The sequence below is a fragment of the Botrytis deweyae genome, assembly GCF_014898535.1.
Source record: "Botrytis deweyae strain B1 chromosome Unknown BDEW_005, whole genome shotgun sequence".
NCBI lineage: Eukaryota > Fungi > Ascomycota > Leotiomycetes > Helotiales > Sclerotiniaceae > Botrytis > Botrytis deweyae.
The window spans coordinates 430,035-456,365 of record NW_024066212.1 but is presented as its reverse complement, the minus strand read 5'-3'; the positions used below and the strand labels follow the sequence as shown (position 1 = coordinate 456,365).

The 26,331-nt window shown below is 42.5% G+C and overlaps 10 protein-coding genes across 10 annotated transcripts; 4 read left to right on the top strand and 6 right to left on the bottom strand.

Annotated features, from left to right (window-relative positions):
• Positions 1-2,448, top strand: EAE98_002787 (uncharacterized protein; the record flags this gene model as incomplete). Its single annotated transcript, XM_038950407.1, has 3 exons — positions 1-528; positions 579-1,799; positions 1,849-2,448. The coding sequence occupies 3 exons, from the start codon at positions 1-3 to the stop codon at positions 2,446-2,448; spliced, it is 2,349 nt and encodes a 782-aa protein (XP_038812936.1).
• A 350-nt stretch (positions 2,449-2,798) lies between these two features.
• EAE98_002786 (uncharacterized protein) lies at positions 2,799-4,180 on the bottom strand (the record flags this gene model as incomplete). Its single annotated transcript, XM_038950406.1, has 2 exons — positions 2,799-3,016; positions 3,070-4,180. The coding sequence occupies 2 exons, from the start codon at positions 4,178-4,180 to the stop codon at positions 2,799-2,801; spliced, it is 1,329 nt and encodes a 442-aa protein (XP_038812935.1).
• Positions 4,181-7,333: 3,153 nt separating this feature from the next.
• Positions 7,334-9,119, bottom strand: EAE98_002785 (uncharacterized protein; the record flags this gene model as incomplete). Its single annotated transcript, XM_038950405.1, has 3 exons — positions 7,334-7,523; positions 7,574-7,813; positions 7,873-9,119. 3 exons carry the CDS (start codon positions 9,117-9,119, stop codon positions 7,334-7,336), a joined length of 1,677 nt encoding a protein of 558 aa, XP_038812934.1.
• Positions 9,120-11,051: 1,932 nt separating this feature from the next.
• EAE98_002784 (uncharacterized protein) lies at positions 11,052-14,156 on the top strand (the record flags this gene model as incomplete). Its single annotated transcript, XM_038950404.1, has 1 exon — positions 11,052-14,156. One exon carries the CDS (start codon positions 11,052-11,054, stop codon positions 14,154-14,156), a length of 3,105 nt encoding a protein of 1,034 aa, XP_038812933.1.
• Positions 14,157-14,312: 156 nt separating this feature from the next.
• On the bottom strand, positions 14,313-15,509 carry EAE98_002783 (uncharacterized protein; the record flags this gene model as incomplete). Its single annotated transcript, XM_038950403.1, has 4 exons — positions 14,313-14,527; positions 14,582-14,862; positions 14,917-15,299; positions 15,363-15,509. 4 exons carry the CDS (start codon positions 15,507-15,509, stop codon positions 14,313-14,315), a joined length of 1,026 nt encoding a protein of 341 aa, XP_038812932.1.
• Positions 15,510-15,977: 468 nt separating this feature from the next.
• On the top strand, positions 15,978-17,690 carry EAE98_002782 (uncharacterized protein; the record flags this gene model as incomplete). Its single annotated transcript, XM_038950402.1, has 5 exons — positions 15,978-16,044; positions 16,098-16,948; positions 17,004-17,132; positions 17,202-17,296; positions 17,387-17,690. 5 exons carry the CDS (start codon positions 15,978-15,980, stop codon positions 17,688-17,690), a joined length of 1,446 nt encoding a protein of 481 aa, XP_038812931.1.
• Positions 17,691-18,126: 436 nt separating this feature from the next.
• EAE98_002781 (uncharacterized protein) lies at positions 18,127-19,312 on the bottom strand (the record flags this gene model as incomplete). The annotated part of the gene is made up of 2 exons (XM_038950401.1): positions 18,127-19,147; positions 19,224-19,312. 2 exons carry the CDS (start codon positions 19,310-19,312, stop codon positions 18,127-18,129), a joined length of 1,110 nt encoding a protein of 369 aa, XP_038812930.1.
• A 2,528-nt stretch (positions 19,313-21,840) lies between these two features.
• EAE98_002780 (uncharacterized protein) lies at positions 21,841-22,438 on the top strand (the record flags this gene model as incomplete). Its single annotated transcript, XM_038950400.1, has 2 exons — positions 21,841-21,971; positions 22,024-22,438. The coding sequence occupies 2 exons, from the start codon at positions 21,841-21,843 to the stop codon at positions 22,436-22,438; spliced, it is 546 nt and encodes a 181-aa protein (XP_038812929.1).
• Positions 22,439-23,277: 839 nt separating this feature from the next.
• On the bottom strand, positions 23,278-24,252 carry EAE98_002779 (uncharacterized protein; the record flags this gene model as incomplete). Its single annotated transcript, XM_038950399.1, has 1 exon — positions 23,278-24,252. One exon carries the CDS (start codon positions 24,250-24,252, stop codon positions 23,278-23,280), a length of 975 nt encoding a protein of 324 aa, XP_038812928.1.
• Positions 24,253-24,927: 675 nt separating this feature from the next.
• On the bottom strand, positions 24,928-25,947 carry EAE98_002778 (uncharacterized protein; the record flags this gene model as incomplete). Its single annotated transcript, XM_038950398.1, has 1 exon — positions 24,928-25,947. The coding sequence occupies one exon, from the start codon at positions 25,945-25,947 to the stop codon at positions 24,928-24,930; it is 1,020 nt and encodes a 339-aa protein (XP_038812927.1).
• Positions 25,948-26,331: the final 384 nt, after the last annotated feature.

Below are 26,331 nucleotides of genomic sequence, written 5' to 3'. Positions count from 1 at the left end.
ATGAAGGGTCTTTCACGATTGCTCATTATCGGGGCATGGGCCCCGAATCTTGTCTTTTCTGCGATCGTGAATGGCAGGCTCAGCATTACAGAAGGAAATGCATCAGCCATCGTCCCTTCGGTCGCTGCAGATGATAGTGTCAGCACCGTAGAGAGAACTGGAGAATGGAAACCTAATGAACTGGTGTTAATAGCTAATAATGGAAGCTTCAAAATGATTAAAGATAATATGAACAAGATCCCCGATTGGGTCCAGAAATACAAAGATTGGGAAGCTTTGGCACTGCAGGACACTGCTAGTGCGAAGAGTCTCTCGGCTCGGTACGGAGAGGAAAAGCTCGGCATGCCTCACTGGTTTTGTGATCCCGACAATGGTTGCTCTTCATTGCCAAGTCCTCTGAAGATCTTGCAATTTGTGGATGCCACGGAACCGGAAATGCCTCGGGACAAGAGGCTCGAAGAAGCTCAGGGAAGATACTGGGCCGCTATGAGCTACTACATGACCTTCCGCACTGCATCTCACACACTAGTAAGTCTATTCATGATTGCTCAACATTCCTTGGTACTAACAACTGTCAGAACGCGCTCAAACGCGCCCAGGATTTTGTGCTGCCAAGAATCGACACTATCATCGTAGACTTTACCAAGCAAGGCAACAGCAAAGCAATTCTCCAATGCAAGATCAAAACCTTTTTTATCGATATGACATATCAATTCACGGAAAAATTCCTCATGTTGAGTTTGACAAAAGCGACCGGCTTTGAAGGTAAATGGGGGAATGTTGCCACTAAGTTCGAAAAGGCTGAGCCGTTTTACATTCTCAGTATGGTCAGACAGATTATAGATTTTACATTACCAATGGAGCATGACTACAAGTATAAAAAGTTTGGAGCAGGCAATGACGGAGATGATTCTCTCGAATTCTTGCGCCTCACAAGTATGACATATACGAGTGACCTTTACTGTGGCCACATAGATGGTCAGGCTGCTGATGGAAGCGATACTATGACTCGTATCAGCGACTCCAAATATCACATAAGTGAAATCATGAAGCAATATATCAAAGACATTAGTGGCGTCTTCAGAGCGCTCAATGGACATGGGGAAGTAGATTTGGATCTGAAGATGAGCGATTGGATGTTGAACGCCAATTATGATGAGATGGTTCACCGACTCGACCGTGTTGACATCTCCGCGGAAGCTCAAAAGTTTAGCCAAACGATCTCAGGTTATTTAATTTCTGCTGGTTGGGCTAGCAACAAATGTTACATGAAGTGCCAACCCAAAATGTTTCGAGACACTGTTCAGACAAGATGCTTCGATGCGAAATTTGCCGCAGATAGATTCTGTCCTGAAGATGCGCCTGATACATTGTGTCAAGTCAACTGTTACACGATGCTGGACTCTGGAAATCATGAAAAGAAACTCATCGGCATCGAAAAGCTCCCCAAGCACGGGTTCGATATAGAAAATATCAAGAGAGACTCTTGGGAAAACTACAAAGAACTGAAAAGGCTCAGAAAACCCCAGATGGATTACGTCAATGGCAAAGAATTTACATTCGGCGCAGAAAACAGATCAGCCCTCATTCTTTCTGTATCTTTGTCCCGCACCAACATAATCTCCGATAAGCCGACAAAGTCTTTGAACTTCCCATGTTTCAGTGGCCAGGACTATAGAGGTCTCGATACTGAACAACACTTGATTAATATGAATATGGGATTTGGTTCCACGGATTGGGGAGGAGGAGGAAAAGGAAAAGCTCGTGTTTGGGAAATGTTTCAACAGCATTGTCCAGAAGTAAGTCAAGAATCCCAATTTTGAATTCATCCGCTAACCTCAATTCTAGCAAACCCGCGAAATGCCTCCCCTTACCCGCTATCTTAACATGGTTTGTGGACAACGACTCAAGTGGCCTGATAAATCACTTCGAGACGGACTCGTACACCGCCGAGTGATGCAACCGGACCTTGAAGGAAAGAACTTCGAAACCTGCAGAACACTCCGGGAAAAAACCGAAGACATGGACGAAGAAACCGCAAACCATCTCTTCTGCCACGGATACTGGCCCGAATCCGCCACAATTTTCGCCAACGAAAGATCGTGGGTTTACACCGATTGGAACCACCGCTGGCATCGTGGTTCCGGCCTCAAATTCATGTGGCACCATAAATTCAGATGTCACCTCCATCGTAAGGGCAATCAAAATTTTCGCCCCGATCAGAAGTGGCTGGAGATGAATTGGTCTAATGATCCCTCGAAGGTGGTTGGTGAGGGGGACAATATTAATGGTACGGTGCTGGAGTTGGATTCTGAAGACTTCAAGGCCATGGAAGATATGCCTACTGATGCGGAGGATATTGATCCCGAGGCCACGGAGAGGTTGAGACATATCATTGAGGAGTTTAGTAAGGAAATTATCAGGACCAAGTCGATTCAGTCGAGTTGATAGGAAGAGAGAAGTGGAAAAAGGAATGTGGAAGAGAGAGATACCTTTAATGTGTAATGTGGCAGGAAGTAAAAGTTGAGGTTGTGGTGATAAGAGATGTATCTCTCCCCGTTGTCAGAGAGATCAAAATCACATAATCACATAGGACTACACACCATGTATCATCAAATATCATGTCAAATACAATCTCTTTTAACATGCAAGATACTTTGCAACAATAAATGATCTTTCGCAGGGTCCAAAACACTAAGGGATATAACCAATTCATACTATACATGGTATATGATACATAATACATAAAAACGTCTAGCTCATCTACAAAAATATAAATGGGAAACCATCTCTTTCATCTACTTTCTAATCCAGTCAAAAGTGACTCTAGCAAATGCTTGAGAGGGAAAATCTATCAATCGATAGAATATTTCCGCGCTTGGAGTGACCGTCAACAAGCATACAAAGAAACAAGCTGTGGTTGCTGCTTCAAATGATGCGTTTCTTGTTTCTGTGAGATGGGTGAAGAGTTTAATGCCCACGGAGTAAATGATGATGCTCTGTACAAGAAACCAGCCTATTGATTGTTAGCTTTGGCGCCACGAAGAGGAAATAGTGAATGAGACTTACTGAGGGATCGTCTACCCAAATACATTAGGAATGGATTGCGGAAAACCGCTTGTGGGAAACTCCAGGTCTCCAAGATCAGGAAGGTTCCAAGCAAGAATAGATAATTATCATCTCTGGCCATCGGAGTGCCGGGCTCCATTACCACATCATTTAATCCACCAGTCGAGTACTCGCCGGTATGGATTCTGACCTCCTTGTAAACATCTTGGGGTCTCCATGCTGCCCAAATATACATCATGATCAAACCTGCCAAGGTAAGAATGGTATACAATGGCCAGACGGGCATTCTCCACTTTCTGCCTCTCCAAGTTCCTAGCGGAATTCCCGCACGGGCACGCATTTGGAAATTCATATTGATGCTCATATCAGCCAATAAGAGACCAGTAATTGAATACCAAGCCCAACTATCAACCCACCATGCGGTAGCAATGAATCCAATGAAAGCCTTGACTCTCCATGACTTTCGCACATAGGGAATGATGACCATCGTCATGTAGACCGTATAGCTTTGTTGGAAGAGGACGGAGATAACCCAAAGAGTTTGCGAGGGAAAAGCATAGTTTGCTGCTTGGAGGTCGAATTTCTTATTCGTCCAGAAGAGAATGAAGACCGAGTTAAAGTATGCAAGAGCATTCGGGATCATGTAGGGAGTATCGATGGTAGTATTGTTCGTAGCGGTCTTGAACTCATCGATATACGACGTTCCAATACAGGTGAAAACGATGTATATGATAGCGAGGGAAAATGCAGAAGGGAACCAGAGACGTAAGCCTCGGCGGAAAGATGATGATGCGACGAAATCGTTCGAGGGTTTGTTTAGGAATGGTGTGCAGATTGTGCGCGCAGAGATGAGAATGAATGCTGAATAGATCAGAGATTCATTCCAGAAGAGAACGGAGACTACCTTTCGGAGCATCTCCTGATATACAGGGCCATCGGAATTGGGGGTACCGGTGACGGCTGTGGGAACGAGGGTATTCAGAAATGTCCATAGAAAAGATTGGATAACTAGAAATCCTCTGAGACCGACAAAGTGAGACTGGGAAGGAATCTGGTGAAGGGTAGGCTCTTGGTAGAACTCCTTCACAGGTGTCAATTGGGTGAAAGCCATATCGAATACCAATTTCGCCGTCGAACTGTCCCAGATTTTGGATGGAGAGGGATGTTAAAGATCTCTTGCACTTTCGATGTGGATATGGGGAATTATGTCTCCAGAGATTTCACCAGCCTCACCGGACTTCGATACCAAGACTTGCTCTTCACACTTGCCGATCCCCTCGGTCCTTCTCAGCACTTTTTTTTTCCGTCTTTTTGTGACGTCTGCCCCATCAATATTTTGCGTTGGCAGTATCAACTTTGCAGCTGCCACTTTGGTGATGCCGTGCCGTGTCATGATGAGACATTCCTCCACGTTTGTTCTAAAAGAGAGACCTACCGGTATAGTTCCGAGGGCATAGCGTAACAGGAATTTTCTGTTGAAGTGCATTATCACGATCTTCAAGATATCGATATCCTTTTGGATTCTGCCACTCCACTTCCTGAAGATGTCAAGGTCTTTTTGGATTCTGCCACTCCACTATAGCTATCTCGGCCTAGTGGATACCTGACGCCGGATAGACCAAAGCTTAGCGCCGCTAGCCCCGGCACTGGATCCACCCAGCTTCCAGGGGCTTCCGGCACACCGCATGGCAGACCCTGACGTGAGGCTGTCAGTTCCTCAAATCACATTTGGGCGTTTACTGAGGCCAATTTGAATCATTTGACATAAACCCCAAAAATAGATTTTTGTTTGAGCTTAAATCGTATTTAGAATTTAGTGGTGTGTTTTTATATTGAAGTATTCAATTCAGTATATAACTTTAAAGGAATTGATTAAATAGAAGAAAAAGATAAAATCCTATTAATTAGAATTAAAGAAATCGATTGATATAATTCTTTTTAAATTATTTCAAAAATTGAAATTTATATTCAATTCAATAGTATTTGAAGAATAAGAGATTAAATATTGAAATTTAATCTTTTTTTAAAATTTATTAGAATATTTCTATATTAGATATAAATTTCAATTTTTGAGATAATTCAAAAATAATTATATCAATCGATTCCTTTAATTCTAATTAATAGGATTTTCTCTTTTTCTTTTATTTTATTGATTTCTTTGAGGTTATGTATTGAATTGAATACTTATATTAATATTATATATACTAATTGGGAGTAGTATTAGTCATATAATTTAAGCGAGATAAGCTCGAGTTCGGGCTTAAGATAAGCGTGATAAGGAATTTCTGCTTATTAATTATATAGTTTGAGCGAGATAAGCTCGAGATCGAGCTTGAGATAAGAAATTATTACTAAGCTTATTTCGCTTATATTAGAGTGGTCTATGCACAAAAAGGAAAACTATTTAGAAATAGATTTTAAATATTAGTACATTTCCTATAAAAAGTTTCAAAATGAATTTTAAAAACAAATAAATATAGTTAACTCTAAGGACTATTCAATAATATCATTTTTATTACAAAAAATCTCCAATAAGATTGAATTCTATTCTTCTTTATAGAATTTCTAAAAACACACTATACAGATTCTAAAATTTCTTTTTTCATTAGGCAGAAATTTATTTTTGGGGTTTGTGCCAAATGATTCAAATCGGCCTCAGTACGTTGCATATGTGGCTAAATTCTGGCGCACGAGTAATGCTGCTGCGACACAGCGCCCATGGGGTCGAGAGCCGGGAGGTTATCCGGTGAATGGATGCCAAAAATCCGGAGAATTTTGAATCAGATAAAGATATTGCATATATCAAACATCATTTATATGTGATATCACCGTCTGAGAGTCGGAATTTACTTTCTTCTAGATGAATATTTACGCAATCTTAAGATTCAAGGTACCCATCTAGTTCACAGAACCTCTCATGTACCGGGATAGGGATGATATGATAGCAGGGGTTACTTTTTTGATAAAGGAAAATTCTAATCTTCCTGAAAGTTTCCAAAAGTACATGATATAAGGTTGATATACGGCAGTATTTTATTGATTTCTATCAGGATTAGTGATAACTCCCTGGTTTAGCACGCCATCCGCTTTGAATGATACTTTGTCCGATACTCCAGAGGTGGTCCCCGAATCCCTTTAGGGAACCTCTTGACATCTGCCGTCTAAACTGGACAAGCTGAGATACGCTATCAGAAACGTGAAAAAGTGTATTGTGGGATAGCTCGCGTGGGTCGCCGGATTTGGCATGATCTCCAATCAAACCAAATCAAAATTTGGAAAGGGGCTACTCACGTAAGAATTTCCTCCAATCACTTACTCTGGCTTGTGGGTAAGGTGACTTTCCCCATGAATCACATTTGTGGCAGTGTACGGTGAAGGTTATCTCAGTCTGTCAAGTCTAGAAGGTACATTGATGTACACACAACAACTCAACTGTACATTTAAGTCAACGCGCCGAGATTTTGATCCTATGTGGTAGTATCAATGTGATCTCCAAAAGACTATTCTTAGAAATGTATAGTAAACTAAGAGCTCCTGTGTGTTCGTGTGAATCTTTAGATTCAAGATCTTGATTTTTCTTTTTTATGTGGGATGGGGAAAGGAGTACACATCTTGGGGTGTTCTTTCTTTTTCGCGCACATGGTATTTTCGTCACTCGCACGTTATCTTATCTTCGAACGGCAGATTCATTTTTAGAATAGTGGTATGTGAGAATTTAGTGAAAATGATGTTTTTCGGATTTAATGAAGATTGCAGGGAATACGGAGGTATGATAGCCGGTTATGTCGATCATTTAATATCGAAAAGGAAAACCTTTTCAAACTGTGACGACTAGGCCTTAAACAATAAGCTTAGACTCACATAAACAGGATGGAAAATGAATATGGGAAAGTTCGCTATCAATATCCATGTCGTTGCTACCAAGTTCCAAGTTCCACTGATTTCTGTAGGGGTGGAGGAGTTATATCCAAATTATCTCATCACCTCATCGCCCTCACAAGTAGTGAATAACATCAGGGGTACATACGCGGAAATATCTTGGCACGTGAAGCATTTCACAAGATTTTGAAGAAACAGAAATTCCGGCGGCAAAGACAACAATAGCACACTCAGAGTTTTGATAAGCAGATTGGCAAAACAATATAAACTTTTAGCAGGCATTGAAGCCTATGCATCTCTATGTTCTAAATTTTCCTCCCTAAGTGCCGTCAAGAAACTCTCCAATTAAAATGTATATACAAATTCATAAAGTTATTCACATCGTCTACGTTCTCGCTGTAGGGTTCCAAGACGAATATTTAGTCAACTGCCGGGCATGTCCATAAAGACCTATGGTGGCCAAAAATAGCAGATAAAATGGATAGGCAATCGAGAACTTGATGATCATCCATCGTGACGCAAACTCAGATTTAACTTGATTGGTGACCCAGAGAGTGCCAATCAAACAGAAAATGCTGTTGATCAAATTAGTAATGAAATCAATGAGTGGGTATGGAAATCTTACCTAACGAAAAAGAACCACTCAGAAACTGGATATTGGAAGAAAACAGTCTTCCAGAACGCTGCTGGAGTCAAGGGGAAATTGAGAAAAATGAAGCTTGCTACCAAGCAAGCAAATTGAGTAACCAAGTAATAACTGAGCTCACGAATGAGTAACAGATTGAGCAGTCCAAATCGTGTTGTGAAGATTCTCTTTCCTTCCTTGGCTCGATTGAAGGTCAAAATTGAATGTTTCAAGCTTGCCCTGTTGCAGGAGTCAGTATCGCCGATCAAGAAAACGATTTTGGGGAAATAGAAACTTACTGCGCCCATCCTTGTGCCCATCTCAGACGCTGTTTCCAGAACGCTCCAAAAGTTGTAGGTGCCAATTCATATGACACAACATTTAGGTCGTGAACAATATTACATCCTCGGCCCACAGTTCGAAGAGCAGAGTCAATGTCTTCAGTGAGCATGTTCTCGTCCATCTTTACATCTCGAAGAAGTGATGTTCTCCAGTATCCATTGGATCCTGTGAATAGACCAAAACCCCAGATGGTTGCCCTTCCAGGATGTGAGACGGCATAAATCTTGTCAAATTCTATGCTGATGAGACTAGTGAGAAACGAAGCACCTGTGTTGAAAACGATGCATCGGCCTTGCACGATATCAACCTTCCCTTTCTCCTTGATGAAACGTTCAATCGCCCATCGAGGGCTATGGGGATGTATGTAGTGGTCACAGTCATATATAGCAGTGATATCAGAGCCGGTATCTAGACTGAGATAGTAATTGAGGTTGTCAGCTTTCGATGTAGAGCCTTCAACCTTGATGATTCGAAGCTGCGGATATTTGGCGGTCGCTTCCCACATTTCTTCCTCGAGAGGTTGAATTGGAGAAGGTGTGTTGTAAACAATATTTATGCGAATTTTGTCAACTGGATACTCCAACTTCTGACACGCATAGTTTATTCGATCCATTATGATGTCTTGTTCATTTGGAAGATATGCGACAATGACAATGTCCACGATCAATAGGTCATCATCTGGTGTAGGGAACTTCCAGCCCCTTGCGGCGGCTTTCGTAACAGTAAGCCGAGCCTCTCGACATGGTTCCATGCTCATAAATGCTTCTAGTGCTGTAGACGCAGCAATGATAAAATTTGTGAAATTATATATGAACCAGAAAACCTCTAAGAGTTTTGTGGGAAAGAGCATATATGCAAAAATAGATGAAACAAAATAGGAGCTGACAAGCAGAAAAGGCGTCCAGTCGTGTATAAAATTCGAGCATCTTCCAAAGGTATTGCGGATGGAGATAGAGGTTGGTGCTTTAGTATCTTTTGCGCAACTTGGGGAAGTCACAAGTTCATCTTGAAGAGAGAACCGGACATTCTGTTTTTCGTCAATGCTGGATTGTGTTGGAGCATCGTGAATGGTCACAAGCGCATCTTTGCATGTCCTGCTCATAGATGAGCTTGGAGAGCCATCACGCTCGGGGGTGAAGGGTGGAGGGCTGCTGTATGTTGGAAGTTCTTCAATTGCAAGCGTTCCGTTGTCGAAGGCCCCCATTTTGTCGAAGTGAGGTAAGTAGACAGTGGATGCAATGGCTGGTACTTTGTGAAGTTATAGAAAAGAACGAACAGAGACACCACCAGGAGTAAGAAGGTAGATCAAAGAATCAATAAAGATAGTACAGTGGGTTTACGACTTCGAGGGTCTCTACATAGGAGCGTCCAAGGATTGGATATAACATAATAACATAATGGCAAGATACAGATGCCATCAGCTTGAGCCCAAGCTACAGCTTCGCACTAGCCTTTCCGGCATTGAAAGTTGACTTAGCTCCTTGTCAACTTGACTAAGAGATAAGATGGGCCAGCTCAGGCAATTCATGCGGTAACAGTGATAGCACCTTATCAAATTTGCGACGAACACAGAGGCATAAAACAAGCAAGATCAGCATCCGCTGACGGCGCGGTCTGCCCTCTAGACTCCAGCAGCGGGACACTCTCGGAGCGTTGCATGCACACACGTTTTCTTTCGAAGAGACTAATGCCAAGAAATACTGACCCATGATTGTATGTATTAGAGAAGTGGACTTCAACTTTGAAGATTTCCAATTCTGTAATCGCAAGGCATGGGTAGGTGTAGATCTTTCATCCAAGGCCCACCGTGATGCTGAGCTGTTCCTATGAGAACAATAACCGAATGTCCGACCCCGTGTGGTGTAAATGGGCGACTCATCGAATTCGTAAAGACCATCGAATTCTACCTTCTGAATGAGGGATATCGTCGGATGAATATTTTGACGATAACATAACGCGTGGCTTTGAGCGTGGGAGTAGGAAAAAGTATAGATAAGTTCATCGGTAAGTAAAGGAGCCGCAACGCGCCAAGAGAGTTTGTCCGTCGTGATTAAGCTAATCCACTTTCAGAAGGCGGTGAAAATCGATTGCAATGTAATTTCATTTTCCAACTTTCGCATCTTCCTGCCCCCAACATATCCCACATCACCATGTATGAATCCACAATCGTCCCTCTAGATTCTCAATTCCTGCTGCCCCTGAAAGTGGATGTCCACGAGTTTCCATGGTATCAACCCCGACATCTTCGAATCTCGATGCTGTACTGGCATATGTGGCTTTAGAATAAGCATACATGCTGAAACTCGACATGAATAGATCTCACGCATGAAAATTAAAAAAGAAGCACTGGATCGACCGCTACCATAGATTAAAAATATCCACGAAGGCGAATCTCAGATTCCAAGGCGACCAGCTCATTTCAATGTGTTGTACTGGTACTTGTGCTGCTAGAAAGTATGCAACTCCGAAGCTAGATGCACACACCACAAGATGGTAAACCACAAAAGGACTAACATGGTTTTCTTAGCGGCGGAGTCGTATACTTTCTGGCAGCATGAGTAAAGGGGAAGAGGATATACATTGAAAGATGACATATAGCCGAAGTTTCTGCTGCTGAAGATCTTTGCGAATCTGGAGAAGCAAGTCAATGCCGTCGCAGCGCAAACCAAAGCAATAAAATCCCAGAAAACCAGACTAGTTCGAAAATAAAGAAAAACTTCATGCGTTGTGGAGCTTTGAGCTGAATCAGCTGACTACTGACTTGGAACGTGTACCCAAGTGCTGGATAGGACGTGCTTCTGGGATCTGCATGCAGGCCTTGGCCACTCAGAGGATAAGCAGCGGACTTGGTGCTTGCCGTCATTTTTAATATACTGAATTTGAGACTAATTGTGATCCATTGATCAGCCCGAATGCTCAAGAAACGTACTGGTAGTTCCATGCACTAGTTTGTCCACTTTGGGAGCTCCCTGCAGAATGAACGTCTCGATCTAGACAAGCTGATTGGTCTTATCAACAGCCCTGTTATCAAGATGAAAAGTGCGTAGAGTTCTTGCATTATTTCAAAGAATCATTACAGGTCGGCATCCTCTTCTATCCTGATTCTTCGTTTTTCATTCTCCATCCTTTAATCAGGATGCGTTATCTTACTCTTTGCTTCGTCGGTTTCGCCCTGAGTCTAATAGCAAACGTCGGAGCAGATTCAACTTCAAATTGCTCTTGTGGTTATTATGATCCGGCGACAGAGAACCTATTTACCGACTTCTTGATTGTTTACTTCAACGAAACGACCGCATTCCCGTCTGAGGTATTCCAGAATCAAGAATATGAAAACAAGTACGAGAAGAGCTGGAATGCACAGTACCGTTCAGGTGCCGATCCGTCCAATGTCCAGATCACAAACTCGACATCTACTGGCATTAGAAACTCGTCATCGTTGGAATTTACAATCAATCCGCCAACCTCTGAACATCTCGTCAAAGGTGGCGCGATCAGAACTTTAAGATCTGACATTCAATATGGTTCCTTCAGATCGACCATTCGTCCAGCTCAAGCTTGGACTGGAGGTACCGGCATGTCAATGCTTCTTAAGTACAACGAGACACAAAATATCCAGATCAACAGTTTGAACGCTCAAAAGCCTACAGATGCGTGGATCAATACTTTGCTTGCAGACGAGTTTCCAAATCGTGTATACGGGCTCAATTTCAGTACATTGACCAACAATGCCACCTACAGTCCAGAAATTAATCCTTGGGACTTCACTGAAGTTCGCATGGATTGGACCAAAGATACCGTGCAATTCTATATCGGGAATGTTCTAGCTCGCTCAGTATCAACCAAAAATATAAGCAGCAAAAGGTTTCCGATCACTCCATCGCCTCTATTGTTCAAGCTTTGGTCGAATGGTGATTCATATTTCACGGCTGGACCGCCCACGAGAAACACCACAGCCAACCTCGGATGGACCCGATCATTTTTCAACTCGTCAATCATGACAAAGGAGCAGCACGAAGAATTTGATACGAGATGCACGGTTACAGATGCATGCTTGATGGACGATACTTCATTACGTGGTTACACTGCATTCGGGGTGGACTCTATCACAAGATGGAAGGCCACACACCATGAGAGTGGGGTCCGAACTTTTGCTTACATTTGCCTTTCCTGTTCTGTTGCTCTGACTGTGCTGTTACTTTGCAACGTCACTTTTCAGAGATGGCCGACGAAGGACTCCAAGACTCCCAAGGAACCAAAAGTACATAGTTGTTACCGTCTTCCACCCCAAATTTCCAACTCCAAATCTCTCTCGTCATCGGATACGACTCCAACAATGTCCACGAGAGCTTCGTCTATGGATCTGAAAAATCCGAAAGATGATCTCGGAATAACGAAGGCTGGCTTCACGCCTGGATCTTCAACACTCACCCTCAAAGATATGGTCAATCAGGAAACCACACGTGTGTCGAACAATAGTCCATTCGCGGCATCTCGGCAGCATTCTACCTCAAACATGAGTGGGTTTACTTTAAACGATCCTATATCGCCGTCAGCTTCACAGAATAGACTCTACAGTTTCAACGATACCCCCAATCATTCGATGGCTATAACGCCCCAAAGTTCGTTGTTCTTCGGCAAAGACGGCCGACCAAATTTAGACGGTGATACTCCGCACAATTCGTTCATCTATAGTACAAATCCAGTAGAAACATCAGAAAAGAAGGACTGTTCGATGCCAGATATCACCAAAGTTAATGAAACTGAGAATTCTAGACCAGCACCCCCTAATCATACTGCTTCAGAAGTTCCAGCTCCAATTGCTTTCCCAGCTGCACCCATCAACGCTCGGACGGCACCCACCAAGCGAATTGATTATTTGGCAGGGCTTATATCGATCGCAACCCTTTTGGTGACTCTGATTCATTTTATATTCACATTTTCTCCAGCAATGGGTATGGTCGGTGCCTTTGAGCACTATAGCTATGAGATCATGATTCGAAAGACCATTGGATCATATCTCCTCAATCAAATTCTTCTTGGACTTTTCTTCATTACATCCACTCGCTTTCTTATCAGTCGTTATCTACGTACTGGTGATCTTGGAAGCATAGCCGAGAAGACGACGGGAAGAACGTTCCGTGTCATGATTCCGATCGCGGCGTGTGCTATGCTTGAGTACTTTTTGATCGATGTGGGAGCTCTCACGTATCTAGAATACCTCCCCAGTATCAGTTGGACAACATGGCCCTATGCTGTGGCATATACAGATTTCGCTCATTACATCTCTGAGATCCTTGAGCTGGTGTACTTGCTTCCTAATGCAGCGCCACTGATCACCTACAACTACTGCACGGGTGTTTTGTGGACCATCCCGGTTCAAATTGAAGGTTCTTGGATCACACTTTTGGGATGCATCGTGGTCAGAGAGATCAAAACACCTTGGAAGCGTATGTGCTACTATGCATTCTGTATTATTAACCATTGGTATGCTCAAAGTTGGGGCACATTTTTCTGGTTTGGAGTCCTTTACACCGATCTAGACGTCACCTTCAAGTACAAAAAGTGGTTCAAAGACCATGCTTTTGTCCTCTGGACCGGAATTGTTGTTGGTTTCATGCTAGCCATTGCCGCACTATCGAACGATTTAATCACTGCATGGACAGGTTTCTCCTTACCTATCGTAGAACGAGGTATTCATCCGGATCCCGAGAGTGGTCTTCCAATCGCCCAAACAGCGAACGCGGGATATCCGGAATATTTCAACCCTCGTTTCAATGGAATCATATTTGCCGTCGGTCTTCAATTCGTCATCGAGAATTGTTACTTCGTTCAATGTTTCTTGTCCATGAAACTTTGGTTGATGCTCTTCCCCCATATCTTCACCATCTACCTTATCCATGGTTTGATTTGGTGGTCGCTAGGTAGCACAGTATGTGTACAATTGGCTGCCAATACCTCCCTTCCATATTGGTCTGTTGCCTTGATTACGGCGACAGTTTGCTACGGAACTTTGTTTGCATCGTTACCCGTTCTTACACCCGTGGTGGAGACCTTGGGAAGGAATGTTACTGGTAATATTTGGAGAATGGCGCACATTAAGCCGGCTCCCAGAAGAAAGACCTTATTCCCTTTTGCGGACAGGCTTTTCTTAGACTATGAAGAAAAGACGGGAGAGATTGTGGATGAACAAAAGGATGTGGAAAAGAAGGCAGGAATAAATGTACATGAGGAGGAATTGTGAATGACGTTTTAAATTTTGGATTTATGAATATACAATGTATGATATTGAACGCGATACCTCTAATTTAGTTATGATTTGAAATATTGAAAGAATTATAGAAGGCAAAAGTGAAAGAGATAAGCTGCTCGGTGAACTCAAGAATGAAATATCCAAACATCATGTCTGCTTCCTAATCTCTATAACAACTTTCTTTGCCGACACGCCATTCCTAAGAAGATCAATCCCATCCTGCACGCTTCCCAATCCGCCCTCAAGAACTTCCGGGTCTGGCTTGGCCAAGTACTTTCCCTTGGCCAATGCCTCCGGTACGTATTTCCGCCATACTGCATCCCCGATATCGAAATCTACAAGTCCTACATCTAAACCATTTACTAAAGGATGAGGTCAGTTCAAGAAGATCTAGAAATGTAAAAGATAAAACATACCCATAACAGGCTCAACATTATACTCATTTGGTACAGGTGGTAACACAGCAGCAAACTTGCTGGCACCAATTTTATGAGCAATTTCGGCACAAGCGTGTTGTGTGTTAGTTTGAGCGATGCAGTCGAATACGGCATCGCCTGTTTGGAGAATCGCCAGGATGTCTTGTATAACGGTGGTTGATTTATGGTCAAAAGCATGGGTTGCGCCAATGCTTTTGACGAATTCGTGGTTTTGGGTGCCGGCAGTGGTAACAACAGTGTAACCTGCTGCATTTGCCAATCTTCAAAATTTGGTATCAGTTACTCAATAGCACAATAAAAATATATCCGCTTACTGGATTGCCGAGGCACCACAACTTGAACTTCCACCCCAGATCAAAATCGTCTTTCCCACCGGCTTTGGATCCAGCACCGGAAGCGGCATTCCCAAGATTTTGAAAAGTCCCGCAGCAGCCGTGGAAGTAGCAAGAGGAAGGACTGCTGCACTTGCGAGTGGGATGTCATCCGGAACCACAGAAACGAGAATCTCGCTGCAGGTAGCATAGCGTTGGAACGCAGTGTTTTGGACAATTCGTGTGAGAATTCCATCGCATTGACCTATCACGCGTTGTCCAATCTTGAAACGGTCTACGCCAGATCCAAGTTGGACAATGGTGCCAGAGACGTCGGCACCGAAGATCCAGGGATAGGGCATGCTGAAATAGGCGATGTCTTGCATCTATTAAGGGAATGAATTAATGTTAATTGGACGGAAGAGACGGGAATAAATAGATCAACAGACCTTCCAGTCAGTCGGGTTGACAGCTGCGTAGGCTACTTCGATGACGACTTCATTATCTCTGGGGCTAGGTGTTGGTCCTGGTCCTACTTTTACTTGGCCTTTCTCTGTGGGTATCCATGCTGCCTCATTATTCGTGATTGGAGACATTTTGAAATAGTGTGTGTTCAAGAGTTGAGTGTTTGTGTTTATGATATGTTACATTAATAGAGAATTACTGACCGATATATATAATCTCATAACAGGGGGGAAACTCTTGATGTGGTATTTTCTTGGAAAGCATTCACGGACATCCGTGGTAGGATCGTCATGTTAAAGAAAAGCATCACGAGTATGACATCAAACTAGCAAGATTAGCACAGGATAGTAGTGGTTTTACAAAACAATTGATTTGCAGATTCTAACCGAAACTCGTGATAGGGAGTGTATCTGCATCTTACCTAGACCTATTTCGTACCCCTGACCCCCACTTTGATTAACAATCGGTGAATCCTTCCTGCTTACTAACATATGTCCGAGAACCAAAATTCTCCGTGCAATAGACGAAGGTTACAAAAGTTCTCCGAAGCTTCACAATCTTTCTCCTTACACTTTTGTCTTCAAGTCACTCTTCAAAATATGAAGTCAAACCAGTTCCACCGTGAAAAATTCACGTGTAGTATCTGTGAAAAAGATTGTGGAAATAGTGAGTCAACTCCTTTATCAAAGATTGCAAGAAACATTAAACTGAGTACGCAGAGAAATCACAACTTCGTCATATCTCATACTGCAAAAAAGTCAAATCCCGTGGTGGTATAAGATCAAGGAAGCGTGCTTGCTCAGCTTGTACCAAAGCCAAGACGCAATGCGATTTGATACATCCAAGCTGTTCACGATGTCTAAAGAAGAACTTAGGCTGTATCTATCAGGGACCTCAGTTACCGAAAGGAAAGGTTCTAGAGCCAGAAGTAAATAATCAATCCGATACTGGTGCGTATCAGACCGACGAAGTATCTTTGATTTTATCGTCGTCGCAAGACGGCACTGCACCGGTCTTGCCGGATATCCATGAAGCCAGCACGATTTCAATTCCATTGCAAATTTCGGATGTTATCGCCGAGGATACCTTGTATCTCGAAATTCCGAATGAAAGCTGGAACCTCGACATTGAAGAATTTATTTCGGAACATGTGGACATTTCAGTTTTCAGCAAACCTACAAGATATTCCCCACAACTGTTACCAATGGATCCGTCCCTTATTTTCGCGAACTATCAACCGAAAGATAGTGGTCCATATCACAGACTATACAATCAACCGGTACCCAGCGCCCCAAAAGCATTTGCACCTCGAAAATTGTCCAATAATCAATTTTCCTTGAACAGAAGTTACATACTATGCACTTTACCAACATATCCCTCAATGTTACTCCCTAGTAATGACGATGGACTTCCGCCATTTATCCATCCTCATTTCAACAGCCGTAAAACGCTTCCAGCACCGCTCGCTACATGTGTTTCCCTCATACAACGGATAAGTGTAAAGAATAAGGATAATGTTTTGTTCATTTGGGGATGCATTAGGATGGAGATTGATAGAATATGTGCCCAGGTTTGTTCACAAATAAATTTTAAATTGGGTGTACTCTGAATGAGGGAAATGCTAGTATAAAACATATAGCATTGAAGATTCCGTCGCTGCGCTTCAAGCCATAACGATTTATTTTCTCCTTCGAATTTCGGAAGATAATGAAAATGCAACAAATTTTGATGTTCCATTAATTTCCACAATGATCGTAAGTAAACCTCATCTGCATTCTTGATATTCGCGATGCTCTCGTACCGTCACACTAATGAAACGATAGAAAGTTGCAATGCACGTTGCTCACCTGGCAGAAGACCTCCAAAACGAGGGTGTTCCATCGTGGAAAGAATGGGCAATGGCCGAATCCATACGCCGGTAAGTATTTCAACTGTTTCCGATATCAAGTTGACGATAAACCTACCACAGTAGAAGTTTGTTTCGCTAACTCGACTACATCATGCCCAGCACAATTATAACACTGTTCTTCATCGACCTATTCTTTGACGTCTCTTCCTCAGTCCCGGAATATCGCTGCAACGAAAATCGCCTACAGTATATGACTTTACCCTGTTCTCGCAAACTCTGGAGAGCGACTACAAATGAAGCGTGGGAAAATGAGTATGCAAATTCAATGAGAGGAGTACAGCTTACGTATGGAGATCTGATAATTTCTCGAACTAAGCCTGAGGATCGAACATTAGATGGGTGGTTGTCTCAGTTGGATGAATTTGGAATGCTGGTTTTGGCTGCGGCGAGTTTGGCTTCATGAGCAGTGTGAAAGAAGAAATATGTGAGAATGAGAGAGAAAGTCGGCGATTTAACAAAGGATAGGAACATTGGAATAAAACCTAAAATACTCAGTGAAAAGACTACGCAGTATTAGTCTCTAAATTTATCTATTACTCTTACATTCTCACGTAAAGTGTTGTTGACATTCTATCTATCGAGTCACCATGTTTGCACACTTAAAATAAAATATAATCTCGAGGAATGGTTGAGATCTCCACATGCAAGAGAATGATCAGCTGTGAAATTGTTCAAATTTAATTAAGCTACCAATCACTCAATCCATGACAATCTAGCTGTCCAGCTCAGCAACCTTTAACAAGCGCGACCATGCACCCAACAGATCTATTGTGTTTCTCGCTAGTCTAATCTGGCGACTTCGGGCTCTTAGAAGCATAAACCATATTTGTCGCTAGGCTTCATAGTTGTTGAATGCCCATGCCCTCTTTAAATTCTATGGTGCGGGACTCGTCTTGGTCATCTTCGAATGCAAACACACCCAAATAAAATAGTTCAAGCATACCAGCACTTGCCTGAGCTGTATTAAAAGGCGTGCCTTTCATATTAATTTCATCTGTTAGACGCAGCAGTTCTGTGGTAACCTTCCGATTGTTCTTAATACGCTCCAATACTCTCATGCTTCCTAATAATCGTTTGTAGTTTGCGACGACTACAAAAGCATCAGGTGAGTATTTAGCTGTTCCTCTGATTTCCTTGAAAACTGGACATTCAAGGATTTTCGAAGATATATGGTTATGATACTCGCAGCAGGTTGTTGATGAACTGTTCCAATTCTCGATAATTTGTGGTTCGGAAATCAATGGGTTGATTTTATAATTGTTGGCAACTGGAACTCCAGGAAATAAGCTTCCCCAATGTTCCAGTTGGTCCGGAGGAAAAGGTTCGAGATACAACTTTGCCAGCTTCGAGGGTTTGGATTGAGATGCGAGCACTACCATCGAGTTCAAAAACCGGATGAAGTAACGCAAGGGTCCTGGAAGCTCTTCTATACCTCCTAATTCATCATATGAAGCTGAGAATGTTTCCTCGATACGTGCAATCCATTGTGGCTGTACAAGTCTGACATGTCCGTCCTTGATTCTGAACCATGTAATAAGGTAATTCGTAACAAAGTCTTGTAGAACCAAAGCACAATACTTATGAGCCAAACAATACAGCTCCACTCTAGTATTAACGGACGAATAGGAAGTGTTTTCATCTGCCATATTGATTCGATTTGTATAACACCATTCGACCAATAACTCGAATGCGTTGAAGTTATCCTCTGGTAAGTCTATAACCTTGGAGGTTGCCTCACTAAAGTTACCCCGGAGCATGGCGTCGAAAACTTCCAGCTTTTCGCAAATGACATTTTTGTGCACTTGAATAGGCTTAAGTTTATCACCTACTCGGAAGGTGATAAGTTCATCGCCAAGAAATCTGTTAAGAAACAAAGTTAGTTTATTTCACATGATAGGTACTAGCAATGATCATGGGTGAGCACGCTGAGACTTACTTTGAAAAGTGTTTGGACTGTTTTGATATGGGTGAAGGGTTTCCGCCATTGGCAATTTTTCTTCTAGTACTACGTTGACAGGAGGACATGGCGAGGATATATGCCCAAAGTGCTGGAATTAGATGAAATTTGCCAGTAGAGAAATCGGTTCGCGACGAGAGTGAAGTCAATTGTAAAGGGGATCAAGAAGACGCCGTGCTTTCAAATGGTAATTCGACAAATTTTGGTATTTATTTGATTAGAAAGTCGATGATCTTGAAGTGGGCGTTTATGAAGTGGAAGTTCCGAGATTATCGAATGTTGTGAAAAGGGAGATGTAAGAAGAACTTTAAATAACTGAGGTTTTGATACAATGGCCGTATAGAATGCGTAGAGTGAAGATCGGATGCCGTATTTTCATCTGTAACTGTTGTGAAGTTCAAACCAAAGACCGTACATGATGGCCTCGGTATGACTATTATTTCAGTCGCGCACTGAAGAAGCCATTGTTTGCGACTGGTAGAATATTGAAATGATACAATAATCTCATGTTACCAAACCGGCGTGAGAGGCAGCGAATTACAAGTGATAAGCAGCGAAATTTAAAATTGATGAACGTTGAGAATGAACAAATTTGCAGTTTTGGCTTCGTTATCATCAAGATTATACGGCCTCTCTTCTGTAGATTCGATGTGTTGTTCTCCCAACGGGCTGAACTAATGACAATTGTCAAGGCACCAGATTTATGGATACCATCAGCCATAGAATATCAGATTGACAAGCACACTAATGATCCCAAAAAAGCTTTCGTTTGCTTTCTTTGCTGCCAGCCACCAGGACTGTGAAGATGATGACCCAAGGTTGATGGAATTGTAATGGAGCTGTGCATATGTGCTTATTGGGAAAAGAAACTAATGCCGATATGCCAACTAATTGAGAATAGCCTCACTTGAGGACTCTTGTACTCACTATAGCACCTGCTCTCCCATCTGTTTCCAATTTGGAATGTTCATAGGTTACATGAAAAATTACAACTTTGTACTGCCAATGCTCAAGTAATGTGCTCTAATCGATCAATCGATTCAACAAGTAGGAAAATGAATGGGAAGCATAAATTTCAATGGATTTAAAATCCTGATTGATGTTGCTATGAGTAGACATTTTGACAAGGTGCAGAATTTCGTAGATGTATTCGAATTTCTCGAGGAATTGATGTTGAGGTAGAAATGGCATTTGGATGCTTGGATTGAAGAGAAGAGAGCATGTAAGGTGGAGTCGCGCTAGCGGCCGTCTCACCGAGAGATGCATGGTCAATGCTCAGTTTGTGGACCGGACCGGACTGACAACTTTGACATCTGACATCTCTCCATCTACACCAACCTCAAGCTATTCTGGCTGTTTTTGATACTCTCACTGTAAGAAGTTCGTGTGTCTTTGCTTTTGAATAAATTCAGATGATAGTCTGATATTTCATGAGTTAGCAGACCTAGACCATATTTTCCTATCTACAAGTTGGATGACTACTGCATCCCATCAGGTTTGAACTCAAACCACCTGGGCATGTTTCATCAATGTAGTCGACCTTAATATGGTGCATCAAATTCATCGCATACTTCACAATTTTCACACAGAGCATTCGGATTACTGTCGCGCCGTCACCGGCCTCAGATTCTTCATTCCGTTTCAGTGTCTTGCTGGTGAAGCTAGCGGTCAGACCTCCCACCACATCTCTGCCCGCTATCGCATGTTTCGCCTTATATGGAAAGTTTTTTCTTTATTCTTCATCATGCGTAGCAATAATACCATTCACAGTCTTAAAGGCTTATGGTAGCGTCATCTTTCATGTCTGATCTGCGAGGTGCGGGTAGATCTAATTGAAGTACGTTTTTGTTTCTCCTAGATATCTGGGTAGTCAGCCCTGTGAGCTATGTCGATGCCGCTTAGACGATAATCGGCTCGGATGGGAGAAGATTCAAGTTAGTCTCAGTGACAAGATGAAAAGTCGCTATTCTGAGGTTACCCCTGCTCCGTTTGCAAAGATCCAAGGTTTACCTCGCGCATTGCTTCCGTCGCTGTTTAGTAGAAGTCCCAATTGCATAACAGCCCCAATTCAATCGTCTGATTGTTTTAACTTCCAAACCAACTAGTATATCCCAAATTCGCAATCATATCTGAATCAGATCAATTTGAATATTCGGAAAGAACTTGAGGTGAGCATTCCCGTTACAAAATTATCCTATGAAACAAAGCTTAAGTTAGGTGTTGTACAAACAGCCAATCGGATACAATTCTGGGAATACAAGTTGGGAGGCTTAAGGGCGGATCAAGAAGATTCGGACGCAAATCCAAGTGGAGTTTTTCCAAGCCTTGATGTCGGTGCTCCAGAATGGCGTATATATACGATCTGCGGGGAAGCATCATTTCTCCCTTCATCAACCACTTTCTCTAATCATTTTCATCTGATCGCAAATTTGGTCACTTTCTCCAAGTTGACAACACATTCATTTCATATATCAAAACATTCTTTCCACGTTGATCGTGTAACACATCTCCTTTATTTTTCTTTTTTCACGCGCAGGACGAATAGCAAACACTATCTTTGACCCAGTCAATTAAACATTATTACCCAATTATAACCATGAAGTTTACAGCAATCTCAACTTTCGTACTTGCCGGTCTTGCATTTTCAGACAGCGCATTTGGCTATACATCTCGTCATGTGCATCGTCGTGCATTAGGACCACGTGCGAGTAATATTGCTCGATCTCCGTAAGCCATCACTAATGGATATCAAATGATGTATAAATTGACTTTTAAACAGAGAGATTGTCAACTTGAACAATGCTCCAGTACCCACCTCTCTCGCACTTTTCCCTCGCCAGAATAACACCAATAATGGCGCCACCGCACCCAACATTAACGCACAATTAACCTTGACTGCCGTTCCCGCCAACACCACCACGGTTTTAGTCTCTTCAGCCTCAACAGGTCCCGCCCCAACCGGAACCGCAGCGGCCGTGGGAGGCATTCAACCTCCAAATGTCGAAACTACAACCGATCCAGACAGACCATTCTCGGTGAACGGAAATTCATTTACGGATATTGAGGATGCTGTTGATAGGTCATGTGCAATTCAGCATAATGCTTGCGCGGATGCGATCAATAATGGGAATTTGTCGGATGTGGAAATTAGTGATTGTGATGATCAGCTTTCAAAGTGTGTTGCGGCTGGTTAGAGGTGAAATCTTAGTTGGTTGCGAAGTGGAGTGGAGTAAAGAGGGAGAAAGGACCTGGAGTTTTTAATAGTTGAGCTATCACTCTTTAATTTTCCTTTAATAATGACCTCGATATATTCCTCGGATGCCAGTGCAGTTGTCTTACCAAAAATGGATGTACAAATTACAACACGCTCAACTGAACCTATATGTTTCACTTCAATCATCGGGAATAGGAAGTTCGCGACCAGGCTCCTAGTATCCCGGGAAGTGAGTCGAGCATTGTTCAGATAAGAAAGCCAGTTGAGTTAATTCTCATGCTCATTAGAGAGATTATTACCATCATCTCGGCAGGATTTTGCACGATATTGCGTCTCTCTGGAGGCTTTTTCCAGATTAGGGTTTGATTGTTCGGAGTCGGAACTGTAATCAAGTATTAATGAGAGATCGACAGATTCATGTTCTGGTACTCATAGAACTTCAGTCATCCATGGTTACAAAATCGAGCAGTATTACCAATTGTCTCGTTGTATGGATGTGAAACTCGACGATTTTGTCATTCAGAATGTTGCAAGACCTGGCGGCAAATATTCCAAACCCAGAGTAATTTGTTGGAAAGCTTTGGAATTGTTTTACACAAAGAAAAAATTGTTGAGCGATTTTTTGGATGCTTCCATGGATCTAGAACGAATGCAGAAAGTTAAAATTTGAGGTAATGGCAATCTGGATGTCGAGGATTTTTGGACCTAGCAGGACAGATCTTCGACTTCATGATAGGGGTCATGAGGCCCTGACGACACTTAACCTTGCTCACATTGATTGCACGGTACCGTGTAATTTTTGGTTAAATATCTTGAATCTCAATTCATTACAATCACAAATTTCCCGCCCTTTGTTTGCGATGCTTTTTCATACGCTTCAACACCATTATCAATCCCAACCTCTGTCCATGATCCTTCTTCTGCCCCTTTCAACGACCCTTCTTCGAATTTACTCGTCAGTTCTTTTAATTGAACCGCAAGTTCCTCGACACCATATGCCAATGTATTGCACCCTACCAATGACTTTTCCCCTCGATAGAAACTCAACATATCTAATGTCAATCCCGTATCAGCGCCACCCCTTGGTGATGCGATAAACGCCAATCTACCTCCTCTGGCAAGCTTATTGACAGCAGCCTGTACAAGAGCAGGTTGGCCCACAGTATCCGCCACAACATCCACACCTTTTCCGTCCGTTAAATTATCAACGGCATTGAGTTCTGGATCATTCGCAGTATTGACGTCATCCTTATCGCTTCTAGTAGCAGATATGACCCGACAGCCCATCCCCTTCGCCAATTGAACTATTACCGAGCCAACAGCACCATTTGCGCCCGTCACCAATACCGACTCGTCTTTCTTGACATGTGCCCGCGAAAGAACAAGGCTCGCAGTCGTAAACGGAACGCCAACACAAGCTGCCTGAGTAAATGAGAGATTTGATGGTTTCGGCGCGACAGCATTTTCGGGAACGAGACAATACTCGGCTTGGAATCCATCCTTGGTGAAGGCGATTGTGTTTCCACTGGTACCATAGACTTCCTGACCAATTCGGTCAGATGGGCCTTCCACCACTATTCCCGAAAAATCTCGGCCGGGAATTCGGGGAAATGTGGTATATGGGAAACCGCCTTTGGCATTGAGGAGGTCGCTTGGATGAATTGCCGAAGCGTGGACTTTGATGATGAGGTGGTTTGGTATCAATGTAGGTCTTGGGACATTCTGGAGCACCAACTTAGGTGCTGCTGCTGGATCATTGCGGATAAGCCGCAGTGCTTTCATTGTGATACTCATGATTTTTTGAGTTTGAATTGATTTGGTTGGATATGAAATGTGATTAATACTGGAATGAAAACACAGGAAAGGAATGCTTTTGATGTGCTTTATATAGAGGCTCCGAAATCCCGCAGCTTGATTATTAAGAAGCTACTAATCGCCCGAAATAACCCATTCTTTGTGATTTGACTTTTCAAGGTGCATTAGACAAGTTTTAGACAAAAATCAATTGTGATAACAAACGTTAGACACTTGGTGTTGATATTCTCAACTGTTTCTCTTCATCGGAAATAGGCGGGGTAAAAATCGGGTATGGAAGGTTACGGAACGTTAACCCCTTTCCGCAATACCCGCAAATAAATGAAGGGGTACTCGGGTAGGTACACGGTGACGGTAAGTAGGTATTCAGGGTTGTAAATAACGCATCACATTCATTCTGATCACTCATGTTATTGATTATTTGAAGGTATCGACTGAATATTGATCTGCTAATAGAGATTAACAAACATTCCGTAGCGTGTTAGCATCCATACCCCTGATTCCCAACCTTCCTATCATTAAGCGTTTATTACGCTATAGAAATACCAGATATAAAGTTATTTGCAGAGGTTCTACTTGTGACTAAATATCACTCCTTTTTGCTTCACTCCATCTACACTACCTCAGTCCCCCGTTAACAACAAGACCCTAAAATTAAACCGGGGAGAGGAGAAGCCAGACTGCAGAAAGACCAGCACGAACAGGACCAGGGCCTCCCTCTCTAAACTCCATAGCTTCCCCGTCGTTTTCATCATCCTCCATCATATCCTTCTCTCCTTCCATATCATCTCGTGCATCCTGGAATCCAGTAATACCAAGAGCCTCGAAACCAAGCTCTTCAATTGTCTGAGCGGATGTGCTAATATCATGCTCTAAGTTCAAATGCTCCATGTTCTCATTTATCTTCTGATGAGAAGAAGTAGATGGGATAAAAGCCGCAGCAAGAGCGAGAGCTTCGGCCATACTGATCTTGGGTGCGATGCAGGTGGGCTTGCTCGACTCAGGATTTGCGGATGTACTACTTGGGGCAGGGTAGAAGCCTGAGATACTGAATGTTCTATAGTAGGCGTGATTGCATGTTCTGATAGAACAGACATGTTCATCTTTGGGTTTATCTTTGGGCTTCACCGTAGAAGGTTTCTTGATGGGTTTGGAATCTGCCGGACTATTATTGAAGCGATAGAAGCCTGAAATGCTGAATTGTTGGTAGTAAGCATGACTGTATGAGTGGACAGAACAAGTATGTTCATGACCAGTCTTCTTGGCCTTGATTTCTTCTTGTTTAGGACCAGTCTTCTTGGCCTGTTCGTCCTCTTTGGGAAGTCCCTTGGTTGGTGGTGGAGGATTGCAGACTATGGGATAGAAGCCAGAAATGCTGTATCTTTGGTAGTAAGCATGATTTCGGGTGGTAATGTTAGAGTTATCAATGCCCGTGAAAGAATTGCCAGTTTTTGGAGTTTCTTTTGGTTTAGGAGCTATATAGCTGGGGCTGCAATACTTTCTTGAGTGAGGTTGTCTGAAGTTTCCACCCATACCGGTAGGTGTGTTGAAGGATATACGAGGAGCGGCGATGGAGCATTGAATTAAAGCTCTCTGTAGATCAACATTGTGAAAAGGTAGGGACTTCATAGTTAGAGATGTTCTGCTGATGGACCGGAGTGAAATGCCCTTCATGTTGAAGAACATGTCGGTGACTTTGGTAGATTTATTGTTTATTGATCGAAATGTTGTGGTCCTTTCTTGGTGCCAGAATGTCAAGGAATTGTAGTGTTATACAAAAGAACAAGAACTCACCATTAGGTTGTTGTCTTGCAGACTTTATATAGATGTGAAGTTGAAAGGAATATGATTGTCATTTTTGAGCTCACTGCTACAGCTTCCTTTCTACGGCTTCATCAAGACTAGAGAGTGATTGGAAACTTATAAAAATCTTGTACCATAGAGAATGATATGTTAAAAAGCTGATTTTGTTGTGGCACTTTGTGTTTTAGTTGGATGGATTGAAAAACATAGGAGTAATGATCATTCACTGCATCGCCTGATGTGGAGTTAAAAAGT